This window comes from Anabrus simplex, chromosome 1 (assembly GCF_040414725.1).
Source record: "Anabrus simplex isolate iqAnaSimp1 chromosome 1, ASM4041472v1, whole genome shotgun sequence".
NCBI lineage: Eukaryota > Metazoa > Arthropoda > Insecta > Orthoptera > Tettigoniidae > Anabrus > Anabrus simplex.
The window spans coordinates 1,060,734,549-1,060,747,806 of record NC_090265.1 but is presented as its reverse complement, the minus strand read 5'-3'; the positions used below and the strand labels follow the sequence as shown (position 1 = coordinate 1,060,747,806).

The 13,258-nt window shown below is 37.4% G+C and overlaps 1 protein-coding gene across 1 annotated transcript in view; it reads right to left on the bottom strand.

Moving 5' to 3' along the window:
* Positions 1-10,831: 10,831 nt before the first annotated feature.
* The window catches only part of Pif1 (Pif1 DNA helicase), a 144,966-nt gene continuing 142,539 nt past the window's right edge, over positions 10,832-13,258 (bottom strand). Inside the window, exon 10 of the mRNA XM_068228351.1 lies at positions 10,832-12,380. Coding sequence (XP_068084452.1) covers positions 12,342-12,380 — 39 coding nt within the window. The 3' untranslated portion in view covers positions 10,832-12,341. The remainder of the gene's footprint in view (positions 12,381-13,258) is intronic.

The following is a 13,258-nucleotide window of genomic DNA, read 5'->3' as shown; positions in this document are numbered from 1 at the left end:
GTCACATAATCAGTTCATCCATCCATCCATCATCTAAAGGCAAAACCTTGTCGCTGCAGCCACATCCCACGGTCTTCAGCAATCCTTTTCGTCATGACATAGGAAGCAAAACCCAGCTGAGTGGTTATATTCCTAAGGTATGAGAGACGTGGTCTTCCTCTCGACTTCTTCCTTCTTCCTTAGGACTTTTCCTTTGAAGACATTCTGGAGAAAGGTGTCATGTCGTAGGACATGTCCAAGAAATTTAGCTTTCCTCTTCTCTATTGAATAAATTAAGGTCCTTTTCTCACTAACATCAATCAAGATTTAGATATTAGTCTTTTTTTCTGTCCAACTCGTCCCTGTCAGTCTTCTCCAGAACCACATTTCTACAGCTTCTAGTATTGATTGTGCTTGGTTTTTCCAAAGTCCAGGTCTCACAACCATAAGTTAGCCACTCCAAACAGAGGTCTTAACAAATTTCTTTCTCATTTCAAATCCTATGTGCTTATTTAACAACAGATTATTCCTGCTTTGAAACACTTGTTTTGCCATAGCAATTCTTCTTTTGACTTCTGTCAGGCACTGATTATCATTGGTAATAACACTACCCAGATAACAATTTTTTTTAACCTGATCTATTTTTTCACAGCATAATTTAATGTTTGTTTTCAATTCAGTCTTTTTCCTTTGAACGACCATCATTTTCATTTTCTTTGTGTTTATTTTTAGCCTGAACTTCTCTAACGTGGTGTTTAGTATACCGAGCATCCTAGTCATTTTGTGCTCTGAATCAGCTATCAATGCAATATCATCTGCAAAGCGAATACTATGAATTTGTTTACCATTAAAATTTATCCCTTTGGTTTTTTCTTTTACTGTTTTAATAGCGAATTCTATGAAGATATTAAACAGATAAGGTGATAAGAGACAGCATTGCCGCACTCCTCTTCTTATTCTTGCTTCTCTTGTTGTTCCATTGATATTTATTTCTGTGCTTTGGGCTCTATACAGGTTAAAAAGCAAACAGATGTCCTTCCAATCAAGACCCAACGTTCTCAGGGTTTGAAATTATAACTTCCAGTCAACCTTGTCAAATGCTTTCTCTAAATCCATGAAAGTTACATAAGTTTTCCTGTTAACTTCCAGTCTTCTTTCCAGGATTTGATGCAGAGCTAGAATTGCCTCTCTAGTACCCTTACCTGCTCTGAAGCCATATTGGTCACCATCTAGATTCTGTTCAGTTTTCCTGCTGATTTGACCTTTAAGTATTGTCAGTAGGATTTTAGAAGCATGGGATAGAATGGCTATTGTTCTGTAATCTGAAGAGTTCTTGGCATTTCCTTTCTTTGGGAGTGTTATTGTCTGGCTCTTTATGAAATCAGGTGGTATGATTTCTTCTTCATAGCAGTTTGTAATGATATCAAACAATCTCTCTTTCATGATGTCTCCACAGGTCTTTAGGAGCTCTGCTGAAATGTTATCAACACCTATGGCTTTTTTATCCTTTAATAAGTGTAGAGCCATGTTAAACTCACTTTTTATAATTGGTGGGCCTTTCCTTTCTACCACAATCAGGCTCTCATCCTCAACATAATCCCAAATGTTTTCTATTTCCTGACTTTCATATAGATCTTCAACATATTGCTTCCAGCGGTCACCTATTTCCTCTTTTTCAAACAGAATCTTTCCTGCTTTGTTTTTAACCACATTACTTCTGGTTATTTTCTTGTCCTGCAATGATTTTATTTTAAAATATGCCATATCAGATTTCACTGCTTTTAAATCTTTTCCATTGTCATCGCCAATTTCATTCATCCAGCAGTCTTTTGCTAAGCGACACTTGTCTGTTATTAAATTTTTTAATGCTCTATATCAGGGCCTCTCAAACGCCCAAAATCTCACGCGTGCAAACTGAGGCGCAGAGTTCCTGTGCACAGTGCATCGGTCCCACTCGGCTTGGCTTGGACCAACGCTTTGTCTCTGGGCTACTTGGCTAAACTCGGCTCGGATTTGGAGCGCTACGGAGCAAGTTAGGAAGAGGGAGACGGGCGGAGTGAGCGAGGCAGGAGTGGGGAAAGAGAGAGACAGTGCTATTGCTCCAAATCTAGGAGTGAGGGTCTGCACTCTGGTCAACCAAGTGAAGTCGTTTTTGCACCGTGCACAGTGCATGCACCCTGAGAGGCCCTGCTCTATATTGTTCAAAATCCCTGCTTCTCATTTTGTTCCTCTGTTCAATGAGATCTAAAATTTCTTGAGTCATCCAAGGCTTCTTTGGTTCCAATTTTCTTTTACCCAATATTTCAGAAGCGGCTGTCATTAAGCTGTTCTTGACTTTTGCCCATCCAGTACTTTCATTACTCAGTTGATTAGTTTTCTCTTTGAATTTTGAAGCCAAATTTGCAACGTGTAAGTTATTCAAACACCATTTCTTCGAACCGTATGCTTTATATTTTCTGAATCTAATAATCTAATATTCAGAGGAAAGACTGTCGTGCATTATGAACATTTTGAACCAGACTACTTTCAACATGAACTTCATTATAGGACTGCTACAGGTGAGGAGAAGGTTTTAATCTATGACAGACTAAAACTGAAATCTGGTTCTACAGAAGGTCATTCGGCATCTCTGGGGACGTTGTTTGAAGGGTAATGTCTCCACCAACGATCATACTCAATTGGAAGCCAGCATTACTAGCTAGAGCTCGACAACGTAATTTCCATTGCAGCAGACTATTTTGCAGAGCTAGCATGTCAATCTTATCCCACTCCTCCTGATAGGCTTTCCAGAGGCCATTGAAAGTGTGTGGACGTCTATTTCCTAAGGCCCTTTTTAGGAGTCCAAATGCACAGAAGTCCATAGGTGACCTTCGCCTTCTCTGGAATGTCAGTAAAAGCAATTGCATGGATTCCAGTTTCCTTCTCCATTCTCTCTAAAAACAGATGAGTCGAACGAGAGGTGTGGCTGAACGTTTTATCTTGATGTACCCATATCTGATTTTTTGCCCTTCCATACAATATAGTGCTGGGATATCTGTGTTGTAAATGAGTGCTAAAACCTCTTGCTGAGAGTATGTAGAGTTCATCTTCACATTATTAGCAACACTGTGAATGGTTAACTTGCCCCTGTAGCAATATCCAGTGTTAGTGCGACGTTCTGAAATGTGACGATGCAACAGTTTGTGAACTTGATGCTTATGTTGCTTTTCTAATTGCAGGTCCTTGTTGATTATGGTGTTAACTGTTGAAACAGACATCCCCAACTTACGTGTGATAGTCCTTTGGAGGGTACCACCTGAGACAAGGTCCTTCATTTTCCGCACCACTCCTGGGGTATGGCTGGTGGCTGGTCATGGATTTGCCAGTTTTTCCTCCCTCTGGAATTAAGCCCAGTTGGCCTTTGCCTATTTTTATTCAATACAGTGCTGATCCCGTTCTTTAATATCACGAAATCATGCTTCTTGCACATTCCCTGGATTGCAGAATAACTAGGTTTAGCATCGGAAATGGCTGTTATATAGCCCTCCCAGTGAGGGTCAATCTGCATCGGTATCGTTGCAGCTAATGTCACGAAATGCTACACACACGTTTTCAGTACTGACATGAATCATCACTCCCCATTTGATGTACTCACCAGCACCACTAGCGGCCGTCAAATTCGTCACCAGAGATCCCGAATGACCTTCTGTATTCTGACAATTTTTGATGGATTGCCTTTCTAGCTTTTGAAGAAACTGCCAGTAAAATTTAAAAAATCCAGATGATAAGAATACTGGTAATTGAAGAAAGGTTAAAAGTGGCTAAGGTAGGTGTGTTGAAAAAGGCTCCTATAGAAGATAGTGTTGGAAATTTTGAACAATGTGTGCAGGAAAACATCTGGTAAATTGACGAACATTGACAGTGAAAATAAAGTGCTTACCATTAAATTGTTTGATGGCAAGTTTCCTTTTCAAGTATAATCTATTTTATATATATGTGTTCTTTTTTAGGTATTTTCTAAATTTAATTTTTTCATAAGTTAGTTTTGACAGAATGAAGTTAACACATTGCGGACCGCGTGCACTTCACCCCATGCACAGCCCTGTTCCCGGGCACTTTCTAACTACCTCTAAGCTGGAGTGCATGCATTCAAATAAACTCTCAGAACTTCACTAGCTTTTGAAGGACTACTGCGTATTTTTCTAGTGGCCTTCCTGAATAGATGTTGAAATGCAGGGCATTTCTTGAAATCTATTTTGGCTCATAGTTTTTGGAAATATGGGTTTTTTTTATTAGGGGATCGGTTGGCCAGTAATCTTCCAGACTATTTCTTCACCTGCCCTATCAATATACACAGAGCAATATTTTTTTAAAATTTCCCTGCTAGTGACATTAGTCCACTTTAGTGTTTTAGGGGATACGTTATAAGGATGTGAATTCTGCTCATAGTATAAGTTTGTCTTTTCAGCTACATACTGAAAATATTCCTCACCAAACATAAGTCCTGCTACTTGTCCTATGTTTCCAGATTCATTAGACCATACCTTTATACCAGCAGCACCTTCAAAATCCTATAGCCTAGGTTCACTGTTGCCCATAACCCAGTTGTCAGAAAACACTACATTCTTTACAAATTTAGATTATTTACACCCGGAACACAATTATCAGACTCGTTCTGCGCTACGAGTGTTTCACGCCTTGAAGATAAGACTATATCATCGTCATCACTTGAAACATTTCCGTTAGAAGATATTTCACCATCGAACTCTAAATATTCAGCATCACTTAGATATTCGGAGCCTGTATCAGCACATAATTCGCGAATAATTTCATCTTTGTCTAAACACGTGTGATCCCTGGGCGCTGCCATCTTGCATGGCTCTTCGAAATTTGTAAACATGTTGTCAGGAAATGCAAAGAAAATCTATGACATGAAGAATACTCGAAAAGAAATGCGACTATCGATTGTGTAGAACCATACATAACAGAGTTCTATCACCCCTGACTTCCAAATAGTTCCCGTATATCTCAAAAGATAGCACTAAAGTTCAGTCTGCTGCTAACACGAGATAACTCGGGACCGGTCCGCAACGCTCGGCTAGGCAAACACGAGTTTTCTCGGGACCGGTCCGTAGTGTTAAGGCATTTATTTTGGTTTTAAAAAAAGCAGTCAATAGGCACTTAAAATTCAGGAAATCGGCATAAATTGATCAAAATAGGCATTTAAAATTACTCAAATGTGCAGTAAAACTATTAACATACTCATTTAATATAGGTTACTTAATATATACCTCTCTACCTTATTTGAGTACTTACTCTTTCTTTTCTTGATTACATGCCACAACAAGTTTTTTTATTTCAAGTTTTCAGCTGTCATAATAGACAGCTGCCTGTCACAGAGAACGCTTTTCATCATAGAAACGATTGTTCCACTTCAACTGAAGTGATTGGAGCATACTTACAACAAGTTATTTCGGATGGACTCATATCAGTTACAACAGAACTTTCCCCTTTTTGAACACCATGAATGTTTTAAAGTTTTTCTAGGTCTTTTTATTAGCACTCATCACATGTTTATACATGTGATTAGCAAACAAATCTTTGCCTCATGGTGTTTGCAGCAGCTGGTTTATTGTATCTTCAATGACAGCCATAAATGACACCAGTTTATCATGCCCTTTCTCCAAATTCGTCAATGCTTCGGGTAGCACACCACAATCTACTGTTATAAATGCAAGATCATTGCTACGTTCTTGATGGTACAGCAACTTTTTCACTTCATGAACTGAAGCAGCTTCGTCTTCTGGTATAGCATCGATTACCTCACGTATATTGTTCAAATTGTTGGTGTAATATACAGCAGCACAGATCCAGGTTTCCCATCTGGTCGAAACTGGTTGTGAAGGTAAAGAGAGCTCTGGTGCTATTTCCTAAAAAATCCGGATTTGGGAGGGCAATTTTAGGAATATTTTATTTGTGTTCGAAATCAACTTGCCAACTTCAGCGGCTTTTTTCATATAATGTGCCGCATCTGTGACGAAAAATTTGATGATGATGGTTGTTGTTTAAAGGGGTCTAACATCTAGGTCATCGGCCCCTAGTGACAAAAAGCAGAACATCATCATGTTGTATTCCTTGTGGCCAGAGTAGCATTAAGGAATTTGTAAACAACTGTGTGACAGTGGAACCATTTGCTCTCTCCATCTCTTCCGTTGTCAAAAGAAATAGAGAAGGGTCAATTTGTGTTGCTTCCATAGTTCCGATAATGATGTTGGCCATGTAATGTCCCAATGCATCTGTAGTTTCATCATTGGAGATCCAGATTTTCATTCCCGACACTCCGATACAAATCCTCTGCAAGGTTTCTTCGTAACTGACAGTCAAATAAGTTTTTCTGAGTGTAGATTCCGACGGAACCTTCTCATTAGTATACTTCCGCATACACATTCTGAGGGACTGGTTTTCCAGTTTCTAGATAGGAATTCCCGAGTCTAAGAAAGCTCTGAAGAGATCCACAGAAACAGATTGTCCGCGGGATGTGGCAATCACTGTTGATATCAGAGAGATCATCTGCCCAGCCATTTAAAAAATCCCAGATGTATGTTTGGCTGTTGCAAAATGTTGAACCTTTTTTCATGGTTAATAGATTTTTCACATATTTTGCAGTAGAGAACAGAACCATCAGTAGAAAGAGAGTCTGAACCAGACTGGTGGACGCATCTGTGTAGTTTACTACTTAACGATGTAGACCTTGAATTTCGCCATGATAAAAATCTTACAGCCTTCCAGCCTATGAGTTGGGCTCTGGCTATTAAGGTCGAATGCAGGTGATCCCCGGTGATATTTCAAAATAAGAATAAAATCTAAACTTAAACTGATAGGCAGAAAAGATAAAGAGTAAAAAAGGTAATAAAAGGATTATGAATGAGAACCTTTTGCAAACGAATTTATTTAAAAACTTTGGCAACACACAAAAGAAATGAAGAACAATAAAAATAATAAAAATCATTGATAAAAATTTTACAAAGTTAACTGACATGAAAACCCACTAATAGTCCATTTGGATATTACAAAATTTGGTTATATTTTCCAAGCCTTATTGTTCAATTGAGCACAAATACATCACTTCTTAAATTTAAGTTGGTTTGTTTTTAAAATTCATTTCCACTCATCTCTCTGACACAATAAAACACACTCTCAAAATCTTGAAATCCTAGGAAAAACACACATCGAGTGGTTTAAAGTTTGTTTACATAATTTTAGGATCCGTGTTTATGGCTTGGTTATAACAACGAATTTACCAACATAAATCATTACATTTCATTTTGTTTACCCTCTTATTGGGTTTCATTATTAAAATTACTAACATCATTGTTTCAAAATTAAAGCTGACCTGTGTTACCTTTTACAAATTCAATTAAATTTTATTAAATTAAATTAAATCAAACCAACTTAAATTAAATCCAATTAAATTAAATCATCATCTTGCTGAATCATTCCTACACTTCACTACTGCGAACCGAATACGGACTGAACGAGTATATCTGATCTAATTCACTGACATGGGTATATCCCACCAAAAATTCAATCTCATAAACAAACACAACCAGCTGTCTAATTACTATATTCCACCAACAAGGAAATTATACGTTAACAAAATCACACTAATAATAAATCTGTAGTGAAGGGCCCTATGGGATATAAACAAACATAATCCCCCAAAAACTTATAACTACACTGGCTTTATTGTGGTGGGAATGGAACCCCTGCCTCAAAGACATGGCAACCACAAGGAACTGAGTACACAATCAATAAATCACAACAACCACAAAACAGAATTTGTGTTAAATACACATACGAGAAATATAAATCATACATGTAAACAGATAAATCCATGATGACAACCATCAGAGAAAAACACAAGTCCAATGACCCGGTCGAGAATCGAAGCGATGTCCCTCAAATCATCCAATTACAGCATACCTGAAATGCCCTGACTTCTAACCAAAATGATATTCAGATGATATTAAATACTCAAATAAACTTGTGCTGTGGTTCTACTTCATCAAATGGAACTGTATAAAGCAACATCTTAATTAATCTTCAATGATCGTATCTGAACACAATATAATCTTTCGCATTCAGAAGCAGTCACTGGGAGGATCATAACTTGAGAGTAAACATACAGCTTTCAACGCTCTCTCTGGCGTAACACAGGTCAGCATCCCTCTAGCTATATCCATGACAAGGCAAGTACATATTCAGTCTTCTTCAAAATATCTTCTAATCTGGCCTCTCTTGGGCTCTCTAACAACATACACTGGTTCAAATCTCACAAGGATTAACATACTATTCCTCGAAACCTATGATCCGGAATACACAATTTCTTGCCTTCTATTATAAATTTCATAATATCATATCTCTCACTTATTTTCTTCCGCTCACTGCCATTCTGATGTTTAAAATACCTATATCATATCTGAACAAATCTCTAAATCAGCACAATAAGGAAATGTCAAAAAACATGAAGTACCTCATAGCACAATCGTTACCTCAACCAAAATCATATCATTTATCCTTGTACAATGACTTTAAATATAAACTGTAATATTCACTGAGGGTCACTGGTTGCATGTTATAAATCTCATTCCGTACTGACGGTTATCACTTTACAAATAAAAAGTATTTATATGTCGAAAAACATGAACTACCTCAAAGCACAGATCGTTATCTCAAAATTAACGGTATCAAACGCTGGACATGCTACGTTGATGATACTTTTATTATCCTAGATTCCCATACTATAAGATGCAATACAGTACTTGAATTACTTAACAGCTTTGTTCCTCATATAAAGTTCACGATAGAATCCGAAAACAATAACTCTCTTAATTATCTCGATCTAACTATCACTCGCAGTCATAATCAAACCCTTTCCTTTGATATTTACAGGAAGCCCACTCACACAGTTAACGCAATTCACCAGACTTCTCTACACCCGGAGATGCAGAACAAAGCAGCTTATGACTTTCAGAGCACTTACTGTTCCTTTATCCCATAAGAATTTCAGGAAAGAAATCAACACCATTTATACAATAACTGAATGTAATGGTTTCAATAAACTCTTCATGAACAAAATTCTTAATAAATTTACAAGAAAACCCAAGACCACCTTGGAAAAAGAACCTCCTCCTAAACAGAAGTTTACCACATTTACCTTTAACAATAACAACATATATCCAATTTATAATATTTTTAAAAAGCATAAGTAAAAAATAGCTTTCAAGACCACTCATACCAATGCTAAATTAGTTTTTAATTCCCATACCGTCAATGGCAAACTCTAGGGTGTACAAATTAAAGTACCAGTCTTGTTTTTCAACAGGGCACTAGGAAAGTTTTGCAATACGCAAAAACGGTTGGCTGGACACCCCTGTTATGGTGAGGGATGAAAAGAGGGGTGAAAACCGGTCTAGAAGACAGCAAGGCGTGACCTTCACACCAGTTGTTACCAAGCAGTGGGATTGAAAGCAAGTTAAGATGTCAGTGTGGTCTAAAGGTGAATATTTAAAATTTCATGATTATTCTGTATTTAATAGAGAAATATACAATATTAAATATAAGGAAGGATCCACCTTTCAATACTTCTTTGTTAACTTGAACCAAATAGAAGTTACAACCTGTTCATTTAGGACTGTCATTGAAGCTGTGAGGAAAATGTTGCAGCAAGTGAGGCGGTTGACATATCGGCAGGTAGAAGAGACCCTCCACATCCCTGCACCAGCTATTCATTCAATTCTACATGACCATCTCTATGTTAGAAAGGTTTGTTCCCTTTGGGTGCCCCATTCACTTACAGAGGAACAAAGGGTAAATCGAGTGAAATGGTGCTGAAAAAAGCTAAAACAGTTTGAAAATGGGTCTTCGCGTAACGTCCAATAGCATCGTTACAGGTGATGAAACTTGGCTTTATTATTACGACGTCCCAACAAAATCCCAGAACAAGGTGTGGCTGCTTGAAGATGAGGGTACTCCTGTGACTGTGCGAAAGTCAAGGTCAGTGAAGAAAAGGACGATTGCAGTATTCTTCACCAAACGGGGCATCCTGACTCGTGTTGTGCTAGAAACACAAAGGACAGTTACTGCGAAGTGGTGCAGTGAGACTTGTCTGTCTCAGGTCATCTAGGCTCTCAAGCAATTCCGTCCAAAGTCACGGCTCAACACTTGGTTCTTGTATCACGACAATGCCATAGCACATCGTGCTAATGTAACAATGGATTTTCTTGCCAGATCAGGGTTGACTGTGTTTGATCACCGTCCATACAGTCCTGATCTTTCCCCATGTGACTTCACACTCTTCCCAGAAGTGAAGATGAAGCTGAAAGGGCAGCGTTTTGCATCTGACAAGGAGCTTCTGGCAGCATGGGATCAAGAGTGTAAAAATGTAACCGAAGAAAAGTGGCAGAGTTGGTTCAACGACTGGTTTCGACGTATGGAGAAGTGTAATGAGTGTTTTGGAAATTATTTTGAAAAAGTCTAAAGCGTTCAATCACATTGCAAAACTTTCCTAGTGCCCTTTGTAAATTCAGTGATAAATCAGTCTATTTTTCATTTTAATAGTTTTCCTTCTTATTAATATAAAAAGGTGGAAGGGATCAACTGTGTGCCATAAGTTGCTGATTAGTTCAATAAAAGCTGGTTTCAGGTAGATGATTAGCCATTCTGTAAGACAACCTTAAGTCTTACCTCAGCTATTAGGTAAATCATAGTAATTGCTGATATTGCAGTAATTCATGATCTCAAGTCAATACATATGCAAGTGGAAGTTGCCTGACCTCTAACATAACCTCTACATAATAATAAGCTAGGGGAAGAAAGTAAAATCTGCAGAGGAAATGGGAGGGCTGGGAAATAAAGCTGTGAGAAGAATGTATGTCACAATTGAATCATATATTTATGACTGGCCAGAAAATTTTACAGCACAGTTTAATTAACAGGATGGAGTTTTGAAACAACTGTATTAAAATGTCACAACAAAAGAGAAAGTATCCTAATAACACAGTTCTGAGAGAAGATTTCAGTAATGTATTAACAACAAAAACAATGACCATTATATAATTTATTGCTGTATATAATTTGCATAATTCAATTATCAAATGAACAAAAAATTCAACAATACATTATTACTTTTCCAACTTAAAATTCTGAAAAAATATGTTCACATGAGACATATACTATTTTCTTTTAGCTTACGTTCTTCAGTCTGCCAAAACTAATTTTGAGTAATAAATTTATGAACTGTCGTTTCTTTTTCAGGTATAATACAGTTTTTTCTTTTTCAGGTATAATACTATTATATGATTTTCTTTTTCATGTAGTCTAAGAATGTATTACTCAAAATTGGTTTTGGCAAACTGAAGAACCTAACAGTTAAAAATTACCTGAGACAAAACTGAAAAGAGATGCCTTCAGATACTGTATGCAGCAAAACAAACTACACTGAAATGTTATTTAACTGCATTGGAACAGTATGCGTTCAAAATGTGTACCATCACGTGACACACATTGTTCATAACGTTTCTGAAGATTATTGAACATGTTCATGAACAAAGGTTGCTGTAAGGACACAAAAAATTATGTTATCTTCTTGTGTAATTCGGGAATATTTAGGTGGGTCATCAATCTCTTTTTTTTTTTTTTACTTTTTTTACAAGTTGCTTTATGTAGCACCGACACAGGTAGGATTTATGGCGATGATGGGACAGGAAGGGATTAGGATTGGGAAGGAAGTGGCCGTGGCTTTAATTAAGTGAGAAAATGGGAAACCACAGAAAACCATCTTCAGGGCTGCCGACAGTGGGGTTTGAACCCACTATCTCCCGAATACTGGATACTAGCCACACTTAAGTGACTGCAATTATCGATCTCAGTGGTCATCAATCTTGAAAACTGATGGTTTAAATGTGCCTATACGTAGACATCTGAGGCAGTGAAATCTGGGGAGCAAGAAGAGTCCGGGAATGGAATTCTACAAGAAATTGGGCTACCTCCAAAGTGTCATTGAGGAAGGGTAAGTGACTACCCCGCAGTGAGGGTTGTAGCTCCATCCTGATGCATCCATTGTTGTTGGAGGGGCAAGTTTTTGGAGCGATAAAAACAGCACAAGTCTTGCAAAAATGGGGCAATGATGAAATAAGGACCCAATATTCCATGACCAGACACGTAAAACCTATTGGAGAAGTTGTCCACGAGTCTTGTTAGTGGTGACCGCTGTCCTCCTTCATTGATGTGAGACTGATCTTGTATGATGGACCTTGTTAACGTCAACTAACAATGATCTGTTATTTGGTGCCTCCTTATTAAATTGCTCATTGTACTGTTCTTTAATGTGAAGTAAACATGGCCCATTCTGACGCCCCACTCTGTAAGACCGGAAACAATGTTCCATGATAAACACCTTCTCTTCTGTTGTGAAAAACCATAATTGCAGAAATCAACACAACCCCGAATTCACAATATGTCAAACTATTATACAGAATAAATAAATACTTTGTTGCTAGGGAAACGTGGACAGAATATGAGCAATAATTTCAGTGTGGTTTGTTTCGCTGCATACTGTACAATTACTATGATATGCAGTATTTATTAACTAATATATTTCCATAATACAAAATGCAATTGTGGACTGAAAAATATGGTCTAAAAAGGACAGTATAAAGACTAATTTAGATGATGGCAATAATATTTACTCAAGAGTAATTTTTTTTTTGTTGGTATTGTACGAGTAAAATACAAGATTGTCAAATAATTATCCAACATTATTCTACAAGAACAACTGATACAGTATATCTAGAGCAACAGCTCCTCAGTCAATTGCACTGCAAAAATACAACCTATAATAAATTTCAATGTTTCTTTCACTTCTTGAAGCAATTTAGAAGTTGGCACATTACATATGACAGCTCCTTGGAGTAGCCATCAAGTATTACATAATTTCTTTCAACCTGCTCCACATAGTAAAAGAGATTTATTTACCCCTGCAAGGAAGATATTAGCTTTGGGAACAACCAGAAATCAGAGTTTTAGAGAGGATAGATAGATCTGTGTATTTGGTCAAAGTACTTTGGAGGTGATGTGATAAGTGGACAAATTTAAAGTTATGGTAAAACTGTCAAACATCACTTTCTCAGGCATGAGACTGGCTTCTCGTAATTACATTTCACAATATCTTCTGAACTTAATAGTTCCACTAGCTGATGAAGCCGTGCTTTGCTAAGGAGTTCTACATTGTATACTAATT